General features: G+C 40.1%; 1 protein-coding gene across 1 annotated transcript in view; it reads right to left on the reverse strand.

The window, feature by feature from the left end:
- Positions 1-22309, reverse strand: part of LOC131048686 (uncharacterized) — a 156662-nt gene that overhangs the window by 40570 nt on the left and 93783 nt on the right. Inside the window, exons 3-5 of the mRNA XM_059213996.1 lie at positions 3669-3761; positions 3363-3506; positions 218-325 (exon numbers count right to left, since the gene is read on the reverse strand). Coding sequence (XP_059069979.1) covers positions 218-325; positions 3363-3506; positions 3669-3761 — 345 coding nt within the window. The remainder of the gene's footprint in view (positions 1-217; positions 326-3362; positions 3507-3668; positions 3762-22309) is intronic.

Here is a 22309-nt window from a genome sequence, read left to right on the forward strand (position 1 = left end):
AAAATTGCCCAGTTTATAAATTTTTATATATTCATGATCAAAGCATTTTATGTATTTCAAGAGAAATTCAATAACATTTTGCATCAAACTTAAGCAACTATACACTAAAGATATATGGTGAACCAACACTTTAATCTAAACTAGTTTATATACTATGTCCACAAAATGTATCTAAAAAAGTTAAACTGTGAAATTAAAAACCAAGTCTGCACTTTACCCTATAAATATGGTTAATCCGGAATTCCTTAAATTTACTCTTTAGCTCTTTTGCCTCCTCAAATAGTTCAGCAATGTTTTGACTTTTGATTTTCCATAAATCCTGGATCTGCAAGATTTTATTACTTCAAATCTTAGTCAAATAATAATCTGAGTGCACGTGATATGACAATTGTCCATATGAACATATAAGAATGAAGGCTGTTGAAATGGCTAAATCTTATTCAAACTAATAAATTCATAAATGTTAATTAAACTAGCAATAAATACAAAAGACTGGACTCAAGCATACGTGCCAGTTTAAGCATATATGGAATGCTATATTTTAGAACTTTAAGAAATTCCCAAGTATATATTGCATAGAAAGAGAGATAAAAGCCTATAAAATGCATCTATGAAGGTCAAAAGTTAGATTACAAAAAAATAAGTTTTCTTTGGCATATCTTGGAAACATAACCTTCAATGAAGCCAACAGTCCTAGAGGTAGTCACAAAAGAAAAAATCAACTCCTCTACATCATTTAATTTTCTGCTAATCCAAAGTAGTAACAGTCTCATGAAGCAACTGCACTAAAAACATATACTGCAATATCCATGTGAAAAATTGATTTTCCTTCAACTTGATTGATCCTAGGTTGTTCACAGGTTTAAGATTTTTTGCAAATTGTTCTCAAGTAAAAACGATCATTAGCAATACCTCTTCCATACCGAAAATCTCATATGACCTCTAATGCTTTTGCCAACAAACCATACAACTTTCCCAACACCCTTGTACCTTGTTCATAAATTGTATCAATCCCTTTCTCAATATTCCTCTGCTGTGCAACTAGCCAATACAATCACCTCTACTCACAGCACATTGCAAAATTTGCAGCACAAATCCTGTGGGGATTGGAATATGCTATATGAGACAAGCAATTAAGACTCAAAGTTCCTTGACTTCCTCCTAGAAGGTTGCCTTTTCTTTATCATCCTTACGGACTTTCTTTGATGTTTTTAGTAACTACCTCTAATAAATTTACATCTCTTTAGCATGTGTCGGTCTCCAAATCTTACTCTGCAATCAAGAAATCTGCTAATTCACTTTAGAGGAATAGCGGTCTCAACTACCAAATGGCCAACAGTTCATCTCTTTACCCTAGACTACCTCTTGGACTTTTTGGATTCTAAATCTAAAATAATAGATGAAAGTATAGAAAAAATAACTTGATAGTGCAATCTTGCTCTTTCTACTCACCTAAAATTTCACCCATTCTAATGATCCTTTTCATCATTCCTACCCTCTAGGAAAATTTCTTATGATAGAAGGGATTTAAATTATGGGAGGTAATTTGAGAGAGGAAATACTGCGATGATGAATTTTGAGAAAGTAGTTGAGACAAAAAGGAAGTGGAACTGCGTGCAATAAAAGGTTTATGTGGTACAAAAGTTGAGGCAACATCCATAGGTATGTAAAGCAAACATGATCAAATTAGTGTATGAAGATGGGACATAGAAGGAGCAGAGGCAGGAGAAATAGGATACAGAAACACAAGAGTAGAGGACATGATCAAAGGCTCTAGACTGTCCTGAAGGATAGAAAATTTTCCTACATTCATTTTCACAATCAACTTAAATATTCTGATCCTTGAAGCTGCATCCATGTCAACTTTCATTTCCCTTTCTTTCCTCTCCATTGCTTTATCATCTCCTACATTCTGAATGCTTGTTACTCCAAATGAAGAAGATCAAAGAGGTACATTAACTTGAGGAAGCTATGTAGAATGAGCTGAAATCTAAATGTTATTCTTGGCTAACCTTCAAGATTTTTTGGGCCATAAAAAAAAAAAAAAAAAATCTACTTCAACTTATGATTACCTTTGCTTTTTCTTAATTTGAAGTATTTCTTTGATAGCCCAATTAATTGAAGGCAAGGGCTGCTAATCTATATTAGCTGTCACAAAACAAGGAGACAAAATTTCTGATTCAAACTCCAAGAGATCTTCTGGCACTTCCTCCAAAGTAAGGTCAGTAAATTGTCTTATAGTTGTTCAACTATATTCTCTTCTTCTCACCACATACTTCTCAACATAGTTAACCCAAAAACCTTCAACCTTCAGAAAATGGCTAGACTTGCTCCTAATCTATCAACCATGAGGCCATTTTGATCATATATGAATTTTCCATAAGCAGGCTTAAAATTGAATCTTGCCATCTCACGACTGATATACTTTGAATCTATGGTGATGTTGCACGTGTACATGCTACACTGAATTGGAAAACCAACTCTTAACTTATATGGTCTTCTAAAATGAAATACACATGATTGCATGATAATCAAAACTCTGTTATCCCTTTATCTATCATGTGCCTATGTTTACCTGCACACATTTCCTTTAAGACCTACTTCCAAACTTACACGGCTTCTTTGTATCACTTGACTATTATTAGAGTCACTTTGTATGCCACGTGATTTGCCCTCTATTGCAGATTTGTTGGTTTGAAACTTGTATTCAAATAGCTTGGCACATGATTTTGACTTTACAAATGAGTTTTCCAACCACAAAATTATCTGCCCTTTCTTGGCACACAATTCTGTATTACAGACATGATTTTCGATTTGAAACTTGTCTCTGATGCCCTAAGACATACACCTTTGTACATGCAGATTTTGACCGAAATTTTTATGTGCAAACTTATAAAGAACAATTCAATATATGCTGTGCAAGTCTTAAACCCCAATACCTGCTCCTCTATTGCTGGACCAGCAATTATCACCATGGCTGTAAAAGTCCATCAATTTTCTTCATCTTCTTCTATGCTGAAAGTGAGGAAACTTATTCATTAAGTTCTAAAAACAAGTCCTCAATGTAGCTGATAATATTGAAACCGTATCTTCAATGTTATTCTTTCATCAAGAAAAATGATTACCTAGCCCTGGTGAATCTGCATAGACAATTCTGTAGATGGACAGTTACAATGATTTGATATTGACAAGTATAACAATTTTGATGGTATAATCTCACAATGAAATATTTCCATAGTGTATAACAAAACTAATGGCAGACACATTAGAGGCGAGATGTGTTTAGCTGTGTGTGTGTGTGTGAATGATAGGTGGGTGAACAAGAGAGAGAGAGAGAGAGAGAGAGAGAGAGAGAGAGAGACCTGCATGCAAACAAGATTTGAATCACCCTGCACATGAATTTTTTGAATTCCTCTACTGAGAGCCACTTTTAATCCAAGTATAACTGCACGATATTCAGCAACATTATTTGTTGCTCTACCCACACCTTCTTTCAATTCACATATCTGTTTATGAAGTATACATATCTAATTAAGAAAGTTCTACAGCTTCCTGATAAAATATAGTAACAAGTAAAAATCCAGATAAAACTTGTACTATAAAAAGCTTAAAACACTATAATAAAATTACCAATCTCATTAACTTTTTATAACTTTACATTCTCATACCACAGAGCCATCCTGGTTTCGCAGCACAGCTCCCGCTCCTGCTTTCCCAGGATTTCCTTTTGATGCACCATCAAATTCCATCCGATAAAAAACCTGTCAAATTGAGTGTTTTTAGAATAATATAAAAGAATCTCAATCAACTACTAGAGAATTGAAATATTCTATAACTTACAAATATTCCAGAATATTATTTAGTTATAAGGCCAGCATATAAAGCTAGCTAGTTAGCCGGTAAACCTTTTATGATTCCAAGTACTGCTTTAGACAAACAATCTGAATATCACAAAAACTGGCCAATAAAAAATCCTGTTCAATTGAGGGATATTTTATCTAATGTAGAAGTGTAATATGCACCCTACTTTTTTTTTCCTGTTTCTTTGTTTTCTAAATGCTGAATATGAGATTCTTGGGAACAATATGATGATACAACAAGTAGAGATTCTATGCAATCATATTTACAGAAAATAAACACTCATATGTCAATCGTCCCAAGTTAGTGAATGGAAATGCAGGTATGATCAAGTTAGACAGTTTTAGAAGAGTCAAGCAAAGTTAGATGCTTTGATCACAAAGATTATACAATTTGGGAATATGCCCCACCACCATCCTCATCAGATCAAGCAATTGAATAATGTTGAGTATCAAGAGATATTGCTCAATCACAAACACCTTTTGTGATGATCTACCAAGTGCAAGTTGAGTTGACACCCAATCATCATCTAACTAATCCAGAGACTCCAAGTCAGCATGTACAAGTACATTGAACGAAACTCATCAGGTGGAGCAAGTGGCACATGGCACTGCATCAAAGTTTTTTTAGCATACCTAGCTGCAATTCTCATTTCTGTACATTCAAAGAAGGACATATGTCCTCAATGATGTAATTTTATCATTGGTCAAATGGAGTTAGTTGTAACTAACACTAATTAGGGTTTCACCAAGTAATCTCGGTCGTCGACCTTGAATCAATCTAAGCCCTTGAATTGCAATGAGACCTCTATATAAGGATCAATTCTCTCATTTGTAAAGGCTTAATAGTTAATAGATCAATAGTAGATCACTAATACTAGCAATTAGAATAGAGTAGCAGGAAAAGAGATTGTTGCCAAGGCTTGTTGTAATAAACATACTATTTCCATTGAAGAGATGGTCGAATTTGTGTGCTATTTCAACTTGTTGCATGGTCTCTATAAAAAATACCCACTTATACAACAAGAAGACTTGTAATGGAAACCAATGTTATCAAATCATTCATAAAGAGCGGTAAGCAATCATTTCCTTTGAATTTTTAGATCACATATCCAAATCTTCAAATCATCAATTTATACAACAAGTAGAACCATGATCAGCAATATCGTAACCATGGAAGTCAATAATTCCTCCTTACAGTTTTTAACTCATAAATTAAACATTAGCAACATACTAATTTACTGGAAATGAAGATTTGCAGTCACCACTAATAGGAAACGTTTGTTTCCAAATTGGCTTGCATTCCTAGGCGCAAGCATTAGCTACAAACAATGGACGCAATGTAAGCCAGTTAATTAGTAAATAAGGCTTTTTGGAAATGTATTAAAATAAAACAATAGTATTAAGTTATAACTATGGGGTAGTTGGTTGTCTGGCGGTTGATGGCCTAACCAACCGCAAACTCTTTAGATGTAAGCTTGTAGCACATTTGGAGGGACATTCCGGTGGAGATTAATATGATATACATCTGTGTTACATTTAATATCTCTCGACATACTGTATTGTGTGTTGTTGGTTCCATGACTGTGTTCTATTATGCTCTGGTATTGTAATTCGAATCTTAGTGTTCTGTATACTACAATTCAATCCACTTAGGTTACTAGCATTTTGGCATCGTTGCCTTAGTCGAATCCGGAGGACTCAGGAGGGAAGGCTGGCGGGATGGAAGCATAATGGGTCGTCCATTCGACCAAAGCATCCTAGTAACAGACAGTGACGTAGAGGATAACACCGAAGTAACCAGGGAGGATCAGTTGACACAAGACCTGATTCACGTGTGGGACGTTTCCATGGACCGGTACGTACAACGAGAAGCGGAACTGAGCGCTGTCTCGGCTGGTACGGTACGGGCGGAACTCAACATGAACCAGGTGGTACATGATCTCCTGGGTAGTCTTCCACGGTTGTTGGCACGTGTACTCGTGGAACGTGACGAGGAACGAGAAAACATACGAAGGGAGCAACGTAGGCAGCAAGTGCTCCAACAGTACAAAGAAAGGAATCGAAGGGAAGAAGAGCAGAGGGACTCAACACAGCGGCGCAACCCTCGTAGTTCCAATAGTTAATGCCAAATACACTCAACAAAGATCGAAGACGACAATCCTGGGAGGAGCAAGAAGGGAGCCAAGAAGACATAGTGAGGAGATCCCTGCTCATCCAGGAGCAACTGGAGAGGCACCTGAAACTCTATCGGATACTTGAAGGAGGAGGGAGCCTGGCAAAAGGTTCTGAGCAACATACACAAGAGTGGGACAAGAGTCACAACAACCCACGGGCATTAGAGAGTAGTGATAATTGGGAGCAAACAACCACACCAACCGAGTCATTCAACAATCCCCAAAGTAACCCGAGGAGTACAAGAAAGACGGCACATACCCCTGAAAAGCAGAAACTTCCCAGATTCAATGGAATAGGATCACAGGATCCCACCCGTCACTGTAAAACTTGTGTCACCATATGGCAGGCCAATAGCGAGAATGATGAGGACAACAGGCTGAAAGCAATTCCAGCCACCCTCCGTGGAATTGCCATTGACTGGTACACGGACCTGCCCACCACTTCAAAGGATACTTGGAAAAATCTTGCTAAGGCATTCGAGGAGTTTCGATTACTTCGGGACGATGACGAGATCGTAGCAAAAATATACAACACCAAACAGGGCAAGAGTGAGATGGTAAGGTCCTACTACCGCAGACTGAAAGAATTGATTGGAAAAATGGACAATACCCAAGCCGATGGTTTGAAGAAGCGATGGTTCATCGAGGGACTGAACCCATCCCTGCGGAAAAAGATGAAGGTAGTACCTCCATCTACTTTCATGGACGCATACAATAGAGCCATGGACATTGAAAGCGAGAACAAGACATCAAAGGGTAAGAAGCGCACAAGTGACGAAGATAGTAGTGATGAAGAAAGCGAGGAGGAGTCCCGGATGATACAAGCACTCCGGAAGGATATGAGGCAGATGATGCGGGAAATGCGGACTCAAAAGGAAGAAAGTAGGGAGGGCAGGGAACTCTGGTGCACAGAGTGCAAATTGGAGGGGCACACAAAAACCAATTGCCCAGAGAGATTTTTTTGTGATATCTGCCAAGTGTTGGGACATTCCATCAAGGAATGCCCCTACAACTTGAAGGCAAGAAGTGCCCAAGTACTATATACTCAAGAACAAGCAACACCACCAACTACACCCTCCAAGAACACAAACTCAGACGCATCACCAGGTGGCTATAGGAATAGTCGGAGGGGGAGTAACAACAATAGCAATAATAATACCCCACGCGGTCGCATCCAATATGATGCAAAAGGCAGACAAATGATACAATGCCGAAGGTGCAACGAATGGGGCCATTTTGCACGCAACTGCCAGAGTGGTGTTGGACAACGAGGAGGGCTACTCTGCAAATGGTGTGGGCCAGGCAACCATGAGGATGCGGAGTGTCCAAGGCAGAAAGGCGTAAACATGCTGGAGGTAGCTCGGTCAGAACCAGAAGTACTGGCCATTACCCGATCTCATGCAAGGAAACTAACGTACCCTGACCCGGGTACAGAAAAGGAAAGACTGAAGGAGGCACAAAAGGAAGTAGAATGGGAAATGAGTGAGGAACGGCGGAAGACAGTATCCCACAAACCCACCAACACCATACGAGCAGCCTCTGAAGCAACCATAATGAAGCAGCTCCTACCAACCACCATGTCGGTCCGAGTAGCAAACTTGTTGCAGACACTACCACAACTGCAGATAGCCATAAACTAGGTGGAGGAGACCAGAAAGGAGGAAAAGACGCCAGGCGACAAGGAGGAAGTGGAAGAAAGGAACCACTCAAAGGAGACCGTTGACCCCATGTTGATGACAGTAGGTGTGGGCAGAACACCAACCGTAGTGGAAATGGAAATCATGGGCTACAAACTCACCAATACGATTGTGGATGGAGGATCAGCAGTAAATGTGTTACCGGAGGAGACATGGAAGGCCTTGGGGAACCCAACACTGTGGCCACCCGCATTCCACTTGGTAGGAGCAGACCAGCATGGAATAAAACCAATTGGCACACTCATGGGACAAAAGGTAACCATTCGAACCCAACAATTCCTTCCGGATTTTATGGTTATATCTTTAGCAAGGAAGGGATATGATGCACTCCTGGGAAGAGGATGGCTCATCATGGCCAAAGCAGATCACAATTGGAAGAAAAACACTCTCTCAATCGAAACTGAAGGGAAAAAATATATCATTGATCTACGGAACCAAGTAGCGAGTCAGGAAGTGGCTTCAAACTCTGGGTTCAAGAAAGAAGCACCGGGGGAGGATGGTGAGATGGAACCTGATGAAGAGGGAGTCCTCTGCTTAGGGAATTGCTCAGAGGACGAGACAAGTTCTATCAATCGGCTATTCCACTGGCAGATGGAGGATTACAAAATCTTCCACCAAGAGTGTAATGTGTTGGAGATCCTTGAGATTGAGGAAGACAATACCTACCCGCCACAATTTGCCGAATAACAGGAAGGGGAGGCCCGGGTAGATGGGGCCCCGGCTCATCAATTTGAAGAAAATGAGGTCGTACAATATGTGGAACCAAAGGTACGGCAAGCCAACCTTGGGGAAGAAAAGACCCAAAAGTAATACTAGTGGGGGACGGTTGGGACCCCATACTGAAGGCAACAACATTTAAAATATTTCTCGAATACAAAGATGTGTTCATGTGGACATATAAGGATTTGAAAGAGGTGCCTCCAGAACTATGCGTACATCACATACCATTAATACCAGGAGCCAGGCCGGTACGGAAACACCCGTACCGCATGAACAAAAATTATGCGGCGAAGGTGCAAGAGGAAATAGAAAAGATGCTAGAGGCCGGAATCATATTCCGGGTGCAAACCAGCGAATGGGTCTCACCCATTGTCATTTCGCTCAAGAAAGAGGGAATCAAATCCACATCTACGTAGACTTCAGATGTTTAAATGTTGTAACTGTCAAAGATCCGTTCCCCATACGTTTTACTGATAGTATACTGGAAGAAGTGGCGGGGCAAGAAATTTATTCCTTCATGAATGGCTTTTCAAGCTACAACCAGATCAGCATAGCAAAAGAAGACAAGCTGAAAACCACATTTATTGTGGAGGATGGAGTTTACGCGTACAACCAGATGCCATTTGGACTATGCAACGCCACAGCCACATTCCAGAGGATCATACTGCATGTCTTCGACAAGATGGCGACTGGAAACTTTAAAGCATTCCTGGATGATTGGTCAGTATATAGCGAGAAGAAGGACCATTTGAAAATATTGGGGGAGTGCATGGAAAGGTGTTGTCGAGCACAACTTGCCCTCAATCCAAAGAAATGTCGGTTTCTCATTCCACAAGGAAGGTTACTTGGCCATATAGTCTGCAAAGCAGGGTTGAAGACTGATCTAGATAAGGTAAGTGTCATCATGGAAATGGAAAACACAATGGATGTTACAGGAGTAAAATCCTTCCTTGGCCATGTGGGGTACTATCGGCGGTTTATTAAGGGATTTGCTGAGGTCTCCCTTCCGCTGGAAAAACTCAAAAGGAAGGGGGAGCCATTTGTATGGCACGGAGAGCAAGAAGAAGCCTTCAAAGAACTCAAATCCAGACTTGTAAGTGCACCCATCCTAATATACCCAAATTGGGACAATAAATTTCATGTGCATGTGGATGCCTCCAACTTTGCCATTGGCGCCACTTTAGCACAAGCAGGAGCCACGGGCTTGGATCACCCTATATACTTTGCCAGCCGCCTATTGTCAAAAGCAGAAAGAAACTATAGCACCATAGAACGAGAGGCCTTAGGGATGGTGTACACAGTACAAAAATTCCGTCACTACCTCCTGGCCACGCCCTTTACCTTCTTCGTGGATCATCAGGCATTCATGTACCTAGTTAACAAACCGGTCATCCAAGGGAGAGTAAGTCGATGGCTGATCTTACTTCAGGAATTTACCTTCAACATTGTGGTACGACAAAGAAAAAGTCATGTAGTGGTTGATCACCTGTCAAGAATAAAATCAGGGGAACAGGCAAAAGGGGGAGTGAATGAGGATTTTCCAGATGGCCACTTGTTCCAAATAGCAGTCTTACCATCTTGGTACGAGAAGCTTGGACAATATCTCTCCAGAGCAACATTCCCGAAGGAGATGCCCACAAGTGAAAGAAGGAAGCTGGCACTGAAAAGCACGACGTTCCAACTGATCCATGGGCCTTTGTACAAAATGGGCCCTGATGGGGTACTACGAAGGTGTGTCTTGGAGGAAGAAATTCCTGGGGTTCTTAGAGAATCACATGAAGGACTAGCAGGAGGGCATATGCGCCCAAATGCTACCACAAGAAAAATATTGCTAGAAGAGTTGTGGTGGCCTACAGTCTATGCAGATGCGCGGGAATGGGTGTCAAGTTGTGATACTTGCCAAAGGGCGGGTAAGCCACTCAAACGAGATTTTATGCGTCTTTTTCCATCCCAACCACAGGAGTTGTTCGAGAGATGGGGGCTAGATTTTGTAGGGCCACTCAGGACAAGCAAGGTGCACACATGCCGATACCTAGTCGTGGCTATAGAATACCTTACAAAATGGGCCAAGGCCAGAGCTCTCCCGGACAACACGACACTCAATACCGCCAAGTTTCTATATGAATAGATCGTAACTTGGTTCGGAATACCGATACAAGTCACCAATGATAGGGGCGTACATTTTGTGAATCAGGTGATACGCACCATGACAATAGAATTCAGAATTTTGCACACGCTGTCAAGTCCATACTACCCAAGGGCGAATGGGCAAGCAGAGTCAACAAACAAAGTGTTGGTATCCATTCTATACAAGACTTGTGGAGTAGAAGGGGACTGGGAGGAAAGGTTGGGTGTTGTGTTGCGGGCCTATCGTACTTCTTACAAAGCCACTACTCGGCATACCCCATTCAAGCTCATGTATGGGCAGCAAGCTGTTATGCCAGTAGAGTATATTGTACCGAGCTTGAGAATAGCGGTCCAAAACCGGTTGGGGGACGAGGAGAGCCTAAGGGAGCGGTTGGCTACATTACTTCAGATGGAGGATCGTAGGACAGTGGCACAATGGGCCACAAAAGTACCCCAGAGAAGAAGAAAGTTCTGGCACGACAAGCACCTGAGACGGATGAAATTCTCACCGGGACAGTTGGTGCTCAAATACAACAGCCGAAATGAACTCCGACCTAGGAAGTTCAAAGTACATTGGTTAGAACCCTATAAAATAAAGGAAGTAGGGGCAAACAGAGCTATAAAATTATCTACCATAGATGGCAATCTGATCAAAGACTCAATGAATGGTTCAAAACTCAAAATCTACAAGGAGAGAGAAACTGTTGCTGCGAATATGTTGGGGTATGGCTTGACAGAATGTGGGACCAAGGAAGACGACGATGGTTCTAAGTCAGAAAAGCTAGGAACATGGGTTCAAAAAAATTGGAAAAACAAGGAAAAAATAAAGAAAAAGAGAATGCAAATAAAAACAATACGCATGAAAAGAGAAGGCCATAGAAAGATAATAAAGACCACAGCAGATATAAAAAGTTTAATATGGGACCAGCAAAGTAAAGGAAGGAGTGGTTCGAAAAAGACTAAGTGGAGGATAAAAAGCACCCGGCATATTAGAAAAAATGATAAAGGGGCAAGGCGGCACATAATTCCTTGCGAAGGCAACGAAGGGGAAGTGACAAAGAGTGAGCATAGGGAAAGAGAAGGAAACCAAGGAAATGCACATGTAGCGGGAGGTAAACACCAAAGGAGTACGAAGGGCATATGCACCACGCAAAGCGTACATGCAACTGAAGGAGAGTGCGCAAGGCGCACACGCGGCAGCAGCTGGGGCATACACGAAGGGCGTACACAAAGGCGCGAAGGGAAGCAGTCGCGAAGGGGCGAAGGGCGTACGCGAAGGCACGAAGGGAAGCGGTCGCGAAGGAACGAAGGGCATACGCGAAGCCGCGAAGGGAAGCGGTCACAAAGGCGGAGGGGGGCATACGCGAGCCAAGGTGTACGCAGCACCAGGCCTAGGCGTACGCCTTAGCCGCAGGAAGCACCACAGGACCGGAGCCGAAGCGTACGTAACGCAGGGCCAAGGCGTACGCCTTAGCCGTAGGGTGCACCACAAGACCCGCATTCAGCGCGGCGACTGTCTTCAAGACCACAGCGTACACAAACTAAGTCGCAGCATATGCAGGGAAGGGGTAAGCTTGTTCCGTCATCCCCGCAGTGTAGACGTCCGCGAAGGGGTTCAAAGCCACGAAGGGGTCCACCACTACAGTCACACAATAAAGGAGAAGCATACGCCAGCAAGGCACAATATGGTGAAAGGGAGTCACGGCAACCCTAGAATGGGAAGTTATGACATAAATTACAAGGCCCGTACTTCTAACAAGCAACCAATGGCCACTCCAGGAACCAACAAGAAAAGCCAGGAGAAAGTACAAGAACAGGTAACAGTGGAGAACCTCACGTTTGGAGTTGTTGGAAGTGAGTGCAGAAGGTGGTGGGAAAGCAATGAGAAGGATCATCCCCTAAAAAATTCATTCAGAGTAGAAGTTGATAAAATCATTTTTATGCCTATCTTCAATTTAAAAGAATTTGAACCCATACTGCGCGCCATCGTCCATGGATATGAGTGGGACAAGCATAGATGAGTAATCGACTATTTGGGACAAACGGTGGCCATTTCTTATGCACCCAAGGAGTTCAGGAAGGTTTTTGGAATTCCAAGTAATGGTGATTCAGCCATGAAACCATCAGCAAGAATGTCTACAGAAGAGAAGAAGCGACTACTGGAACACATCTACGGTAATACGCTGACAGAAGAGCAATGGGACAATTTGTGGCGGAATAGTAATAGAAGGGGCTTGAAAAAATCCTACATCACCTCACCAGAGTGGAGATGCGTTGTGGATGTCCTTAAGAGTAAGCTAACAACAGCAAGTCAAGCCAGATGTTGCCATATGGATGCTATGCCAAATGTACGGACTAAGTAACGGCAAAATATACAACTAGGGTCGGGCCCTTTCTAGCCGGATAAAGGAGGCCATGCTCCTTAAACACAAAACCCTACACATGCCCCATCATATCATTGCCCTCTTCTTGGAAGCATTGAGAACCTAGGTGGCGTCAGAACATAGAGGAGTTTTTGTGGCCTCAAATTGGGTGGAGCCCTACAAGCCAGCCATGTACTATTGGCTAATAGAAGGGGCTTGAAAAAATCCTACATCACCTCACCAGAGTGGAGATGCGTTGTGGATGTCCTAAAGAGTAAGCTAACAGCAGCAAGCCGAGCCAGATGTTGCCATATGGATGCTATGCCAAATGTACGGACTAAGTAACGGCAAAATATACAACTAGGGTCGGGCCCTTTCTAGCCGGATAAAGGAGGCCATGCTCCTTAAACACAAAACCCTATACATGCCCCATCATATCATTGCCCTCTTCTTGGAAGCATTGAGAACCTAGGTGGCGTCAAAACATAGAGGAGTTTTTGTGGCCTCGAATTGGGTGGAGCCCTACAAGCCAGCCATGTACTATTGGCTACACCTGGACACTTTTACAGGAGTACCCACAAAGACACCCAAGAAGAAAGCAAGGCAAGAACCTGCAGGGAGCACGGAAGATGGAGGGGAGTGTAATGTCCCTACTAGTTAGAGATCATTAACCTGCAAAATAGATTGTTAGAATACAACAAACATATATATATATATATATATATATATATATATATATATATATATATATATATATATATATATATATATATATATATATATATAAGTAATCCAAATTGCAATCTAACTTTTAAATACTTACTTAACATAATCACAACTTTTATCTAATAAAAAGGATACGATTGCCATATGAAAGTATGTCCTTAGGCGGTCGTGAAGCTCGCCTTCTTGGAACCCATCTTGGTTCCAAGCCCTCTAGGAAGTCGAAGGTGAATTCGACTCCTGTCTTGAATGTAATTTCTTACATCCAAGCCCTCCAAGAAATCAAAGGTTAATTCAACTCCTGTCTTGAATGTAATTTCTTACATCCAAGCCCTCTAGGAAATTGAAGGTTAATTCGACTCCTGTCTTGAATGTAATTTCTTACATCCAAGCCCTCCAGGAAATCGAAGGTTAATTTGAAACCTGTCGTGGGTGTAACCTCTTACACCCAAGCCATCCAAGGAAGACCCTATGTCAATTCCTTGCCTTGGATGATGCATCCCATCATCCAAGTCCTCAGAGGGGACCGGCCAGATCCATCTCTTCTTGGATGAACTTAGTCAACCAAGCCATATATATGCATATAGATATTCAGTATATACTGCCTACCAGGGATTATCATAATCCCTCCATTAGGCTAAGGGAATTTCTTCCCTATAACCTTCATCATATAATCACATTAATATTACATTTTATAATTCATTATTGTTTTCCATTCCATAATTTACGTCTTCATTTACATATTCTTTAATCTTTCTAATGATCCTAAATATACATACATATTCTACATAGATTCCTATCTTTATTGCTACATTCATATAAGTAATCATTAGAAATATATGCATTCTTAAAAATGCATTAATATATATGTGTGTGTGTGGCACACACATATATACCTTAAGACTTCTTAACCCCTCATACCTGTATGCAGATTGTAGCCTGCGGTTGGAGTTCGCACTGTAGATGTCGCCTACAGATTGGGAGGCATACCACAAAGAACACAAATGTTACTTCCTATAACTTGATAACAATTCTGATCTGATCTTATCAATGGTGATGTCACTAGATGCTTTTGATTCCTTCCCTTTATATCTCTCAATTTGAGGGAGAGGTCCCACCTCTTCATCATGTATGCCCTTTGGCAAGAGACATACCCTTTCACCATTAGCACCCTTTGAAAGAGTGTAACTCTTCATTATTTCTACCATTTGAAAGGGACACAACCTTTCATAATCAGATCTGCACTTATTATTTAAATCAAATCTGCACTTCTCATCACCAAATTATCCCCCCTCTCAAATGAGGTTTTCTTCTCCCTTATATATATCATTGTTGAGGGAGTCACAACTTTTCCTTTCATGTCTTTTGACTTTTCATTAACTTAATTAATTTTTTATTAATCATATTTAATTATATCATTTTATATTTTAATTTTATTATTATCATTTATTATTAAATTCTATTTCAAAGTGGGGATATTATTATCATTTATTATTAAATTCTATTTCAAAGTGGGGATATTATAGTCCACCCCTCCCAAATTTGCTTGTCCTCAAGCAATGTAGATTTTAACTTTCTCAAACTAAGTCATCTACGAATATGAATAAAAAAAACAAAGAACATACACATGAAAAACACGAAGCATACACATGGATAATTGCAAACACAAAGCATACACATGAATACACGTATTGTCAGATTTTTCTTATTGTCTAGAATGATTCAATGATTCATCTTTACCCTGCAGGATGGCAAGATCGTTGCTCTGATACCACTGTAATGTCCCTACTAGTTAGAGATCATTAACCTGCAAAATAGATTGTTAGAATACAACAAACATATATATATATATATATATATATATATATATATAAGTAATCTAAATTGCAATCTAACTTTAAAATACTTACTTAACATAATCACAACTTTTATCTAATAAAAAGGATACGATTGCCATACGAAAGTATCTCCTTAGGCGGCCGTGAAGCTCGCCTTCTTGGAACCCATATTGGCTCCAAGCCCTCCAGGAAGTCAAAGGTGAATTCGACTCCTGTCTTGAATGTAATTTCTTACATCCAAGCCCTCCAAGAAATCGAAGGTTAATTCGACTCCTGTCTTGAATGTAATTTCCTACATCCAAGCCCTCCAAGAAATCGAAGGTTAATTCGACTACTGTCTTGAATGTAATTTCTTACATCCAAGCCCTCCAGGAAATCGAAGGTTAATTCGATTCTTGTCCTCTTACACCCAAGCCATCCAAGGAAGACCCTATGTCAATTCCTTGACTTGGATGATGCATCCCATCATCCAAGTCCTCGGAGGGACCGGCCAGATCCGTCTCTTCTTGGATGAACTTAGTCAACCAAGCCATATATATGCATATAGATATTCAGTATATACTGCCTACCAGGGATTATCATAATCCCTCCATTAGGCTAAGGGAATTTCTTCCCTATAACCTTCATCATATAATCACATTAATATTACATTTTATAATTCATTACTGTTTTCTATTCCATAATTTACATCTTCATTTACATATTCTTTAATCTTTCTAATGATCCTAAATATACATACATATTCTACATAGATTCCTATATTTATTGCTACATTCATATAAGTAATCATTAGAGATATATGTATTCATAAAAATGCATTAATATATATGTGTGTGTGTGGCACACACATATATACCTTAAGACTTCTTAACCCCTCTTACCTGTACGCAGATTGTAGCCTGCGGTTGGAGTTCGCACTGTAGATGTCGCCTGCAGATTGGGAGGCATACCACAAAGAACACAAATGTTACTTCTTGTAACTTGATAACAATTCTGATCTGATCTTATCAATGGTGATGTCACTAGATGCTTTTGATTCCTTCCCTTTATATTTCTCAATTTGAGGGAGAGGTCACACCTCTTCATCATGTATGCCCTTTGGCAAGAGACATACCCTTTCACCATTAGCACCCTTTGAAAGAATGTAACTCTTCATTATTTCTACCATTTGAAAGGGACACAACCTTTCATAATCAGATCTGCACTAATTATTTAAATCAAATCTGCACTTCTCATCACCAAATTATCCCCCCTCTCAAATGAGGTTTTCTTCTCCCTTTTATATATCATTGTTGAGGGAGTCACAACTTTTCCTTTCATGTCTTTTGACTTTTCATTAACTTAATTATTTTTTTATTAATCATATTTAATTATATCATTTTATATTTTAATTTATTATTATCATTTATTATTAAATTCTATTTCAAAGTGGGTATATTATTATCATTTATTATTAAATTCTATTTCAAAGTGGGGATATTACAGGGAGGAAGATGACAACTCTGAGGAAGAGGCAGAGACGGGGGTAGATGAGACACATATCTCATCTTCATCTGATGAAGACGAAGGGGAGTTCCGTATGGAACAAAGCCACACTATGCACTAATAAGAAGGTGATAAGGAGGATAGGGCAGGCCCAGAAGTTGCAACATTGGAACCAATGGGCATGGTACAGGAAGGGGGGCACGTAGGACGTCTGCCGCAAGTAGGGCTAGGAAGCCATATGGGGGGCATACCAGTCGTTCCAGGATGGGGAGTAAAGAAAAAGGTACTTTTCAAACCAGCACAAATTCCCACCACAGCACACTTGGTGCCAGGGGTTGCAGGGACCCCATCCCAGTTAATAGACTTGAGGAGACAGTGCAAGGGCCCACACTCTCCATATAAACACTTCAAGGGCCATGGAAGCCGCTAGAGCTGTCGCATTAGTAGTGGCACCTATAACTGATTCTCCCGCAACCATGGGTGAAGGAAACACAGAATAAGAAATGCACCTGGTTACAGAACAGCCAAAAGTAGACATGGGGAAGGGAATAGAGGAAACAGACATGGAGGCCAAAATGAACAGCTTGCTGGCCAGATTTCAGATGGACATAGAGGTTCCACCACCATCACCATCATTGGGGTTTGAGCAACAGGAGGAGAGCCCGAGGATTGGAGAAACTGGGAAAGGGCACAACACGTCTTCACCAGCAGAGGGTGTCGGAGGGTTTGAAGCTGTTGCGCAGCATTTTCTTTCAGAGTTGGAAATAATGAGGACAGCTACACAGAGGATGATAGATCATTCTCGAGGATCCGATGTGCCTACTATAGTGAAAGCAGTAGAAGCACTAATGGCATTTATGGCAGAGGGCTGTGAGAGGGAGTTCTCCGAGAAAATGAGAAACCAAGGTTGGCTCGACAAGGGAGACTCTGGAGATGGTAGCAAACTGGGGAGTACCACAGATTCTTAGAGGGCATACAGGAGATCAGGAGGTCATGGGAGCTCTCACTACCATAGAGCAGACCTTTCGTACTACATTCTTACATCTCCAAGGGATGACCTGGAAAGCGAGCAAAATGGAAGGAGAACACACCTTATCCCTACAGTGAGAGAGTGAGCTGAAGGAAAGAATCAACGCCCTGGAACAAGAAGTGGCACAAGAAAGAACCACGCAGCTGGGAAAGGAACAAGAGTTGGTTGCCTCTGAGAAGGACCGAATGGATAAACTCGGGCTTCTTAAAGCAACTTGGGGAAAACAACTCGTTGCTGAAAGAGATCTGAAGACCCTCCGAGAGCGTGCCACGTCAGGAACAGGGACGTCCTTTTGTCCCTCTCAGTAGACAGTTTTTGTTGTTATTCTGTTGTTTTGTGTCGTCTGGAAGACGACAAGTTTTGGGGGGGGATGATGTAAGCCGGTTAATTAGTAAGGCTTTTTGGAAATGTATTAAAATAAAACAATAGTATTAAGTTATAACTACGGGGTAGTTGGTTGTCTGACGGTTGATAGCCTAACCAACCGCAAACTCTTTATATGTAAGCTTGTAGCACATTTGGAGGGACATTCTGGTGGAGATTAATATGATATACATCTGTGTTACATTTAATATCTCTCGGCATACTGTATTGTGTGTTGTTGGTTCCATGACTGTGTTCTATTATGCTCTGGTATTGTAATTCGGATCTTAGTGTTCTGTATACTACAATTCAATCCACTTAGGCTACTAACACGCAACTCTCCTTTTAGTATTAGAAACCACCCCGCGACAAAGAAGCAGGAGATGTCTTCAGTCACAAAACAATAAACAAAGCCCACAACCTTGGAAATGGCTTCTAATGAAGTTATTAAGAGCTGCCTCAAAATATGTGCACCCACGCTGCATATATTATAATCCTTCAAAATTGTACTTGCTCCTTATCTTCAAAGATATATTGCCTAACCTCAATATGCTTAGTGATCATAAAAATACAATTGCTTCCCTCCCAAGTCCTTGCCCAATATTGAGTCTTCACACTATTATATTGGCTTCTTAACTAAGCTTCAGAAATATTAGTATTTTTGCCCCATCACGATATCTGCCCAAAAAATTCTTTCACCGCTTATTATTTATTTTCCTAAACTTTTGCAATAGTTGCGGCTAGAATATTTAGACACATGGCTTTTAAAATTAACAAACTCCTTTTTTTATTACACCAATAAATGGTCACAAATCGCCCCATTGCAAATGGGGACCCCCACTTTTTGCTTAGATTATGTGTCTTAGTTTCTTTAGTTGTTAACCTTTGCTAATGAGTAAGAGATGTCAGGTTGTGGTCACGTTGCGAAATTGCTTGACTATGTAAGTTGTCAATAATGTCAATATGTTGCAAGAATTGCCAAGGTTGTTAGGAAGGAGTCAAGGTGGACGAACTCGGGAATTCCCTTCTAGACTTTGATTTTGGGAAAATAATGATTTTGAAGGAAATAAAATCTTCCTTGTATAATGAAGTCGCTCTATTGTGCATTTCAATTTTCATCTTTAGGAGAGGAAAAAAATTCTAAGGCAATGGACTTAGACAATCAACCTCCAACATCAAGCAAGAGCCTGGGCATCAACTTAAGTTGATAGGAAAAAAAAAATTTAAGTATGAGACGCTACGCATCAACTTAGGTTGATAGGAAGTAAAACTTGCTAAGTATGAGACCCTGCGGATCAACTTAAGTTGATAGGAAGTTGCCTATGGATCAACTTAGGTTGATACGAAGTAAAAAAAATTCTAAGTATGAGACCCTGTGGAACAACTTAGGTTGATGGGAAAGTGAAATTGCTTAAACTAAAAATCAACCTTCAATGATAAGAAAAGGGTTGCGAATCAACCTAGGTTGGCAAGAAGGATTAATGAAGAACATTTCAACTTGGACTAACAACAAACCTCCTGCGCACCAACTTAGGTTGGTAGGAAATAAAGTTTGATTAACTAAGTTCAACCCTCGATTATGAGAAAGAGGTGCACATCAACTTAAGGTAATAGGAAGGCGATTTTCCTAAGAAGATGAAAAGTGTGAATCAACCTAGGTTCGTGAGAAGGGTAAGTAAAAGGAAAGAGAATGTAACTTCCAACCATCAAGGGTAAGATCCGACCATGCTTTAAAAAGAAGAGAACTAGACGTTGGAAGAGAGGAAGTTGATTTGCATCTAACTTAAACACTAGCGGATTTCAAGAGGCAAAAGTAAATCGGTCCTTTAGGAAGATGAAGGATGAAACCTTTAAGTTGCAAAGATGAGGATATAGAATCATCATGTATCAAATTTAAAACTCGAACCTCTAAGGATGCAAGTTGGTAGAATTATCAAGTGAAGGAAAGTGCGAATTTAAACCAACACAAGAAATTGCTACAAAGCAGATCGCTGGAAGGAGGAAGTTCAAAGGGTAGAGGTTGATGAGCGCTCCAAAGTAAGATGACATTTCATCTATATCAAGTCGGCTGAATGTGAAGAGGTGTAATTCCTTATGGGAATTAAAAATAAATAACACAAAAAACGTTTTAAGTTGCAAGTTGGCTAGCATAAGAAGGTGACGAAGTGAGACTTCTAACTCCCAGTCATATAAGTAAAGGGAGAAAGACATCTTAGATGATACAAATGCAATTTGAATAACCTCTGCCATTACAAATTCGCCCATTACAAGTTCGCACAGCAAGTAAAATAAGGAAATTCGTCCCAAGTTGATAACATTGCATGAGGAAGGAGGTTCACTGGCTTTGGTTAAAAAAACTCGCCTTGAATCAGCATCAAAAACTCATCTAAGGAACTTAAAAAAAATCAGACAGCTAAGTGCCATGAATTTGCCTTGAAAAAATGCAATTGGAAAGAGGATTTTCAAACATCAAGTCGTGGGAAAAAAGAATCAAAAGGGCTGGTCAAAGACCAAAGCCCAAATAGTTCCAATTCTGATTTCTGAGTGCTGATTAAACCTTATTCATCCTGTACTCAAAGATTAAATTACACAACTTAATCAATTGTCCCAAAAGTTAGGAAGGAAAGATATATCTCAGATTTTTCTGAGTGATAATCAGACCTCCAAGGTCACTATAATATCCCTTGCTGATTATGGCTTTTAAAATGCTGAAGATAGGCTCAAGGAATATTGTCAAACAGTTTGTATACATGAAATGTACTTGCTGATACGAATTTTTGTTTGTTATGCTATGAGTTTTAATGCTGCAAATGATGTCTTTGAATGCTTCTAATAATGCAAGATTGAGCAACAAAGTCTCAGCATGCTATGCCAACCCTTTTCTACCTTTGCATGCATATAAGTGAATGAAAATGTCCATCTACAGCAACTAGGAATTATGACAAACACTTGGCATGCATTCTCATATGATAATCTAGAGCTCAATCAATATAAGCATTACTTCAAACAATTGGCATGCAACTTATCCCTCCTTTATTGAGTGCAATCATCAAGTACAATGCTGATATGAATGGCCAAGACTCTTGGCTTACAATGAATGTTCAATACAATGCCAAATCTGGTATAAATGTTCAAGACTCTTCTTGATTAGAACCTTAGCTTGACCTTCTTTTATTCATTTTCTCCATCTTTTCAAGAAGCTTCTAGAAATATTATTAAAATAATATTATTTCACATATGTGACTTTTATGATATGATATTAATTTAAGTCACTTTATTAAATTAATTAAATATAAAGTTACCTTTTCATTTTTATTTATTTGATCTTTATAAATAATTAACTTAATACTTTTCAATTAAAATAATCAATTAAGCTATCCTTAAGAAATATCATTAATTGGGACAACTTAATTAATTTAATTAATTAATTATTCTGCCGCCAAAAATGGGGACATTACAGTCCGCCCTCCCTGAAATTGCTTGACCCCAAGCAATCTCAGCTACAAAGAAAAACTCTACTCCACTTGGATCCCAAAGGAAGATATGTGTAATGTCCGTACTATCACCAAACAGCTCCTGTAACACCAGCACTAACACCACCAACTGAATCTGTCGTATCAACCCAATAGCTGATGTGAAGCATGCCAAAAAAATGTGCAATGGGAACCCAAAAAGGGCAGCCATCGATCAATGACGAATCGAAGAAGATTAAATCACCAACCAAAAAGCAGATAGCTGCCATATCATATGAAATGGGTAATCCAACAATGGATTGTGGTTGCCTTAATTACCCTCCAAGGAAAACTCTTGAATGGCTGATCGACTATGAGTGTCATCACAAAAATCATCATCACCCTTAAAAGAATGTTCAACCTCAACAAAATTTCCAGAATTAGCCAAACTTTGCCGATCATTTTCTATTGAGTGTT

The sequence above is a fragment of the Cryptomeria japonica genome, chromosome 2, assembly GCF_030272615.1.
Source record: "Cryptomeria japonica chromosome 2, Sugi_1.0, whole genome shotgun sequence".
Lineage (NCBI taxonomy): Eukaryota > Viridiplantae > Streptophyta > Pinopsida > Cupressales > Cupressaceae > Cryptomeria > Cryptomeria japonica.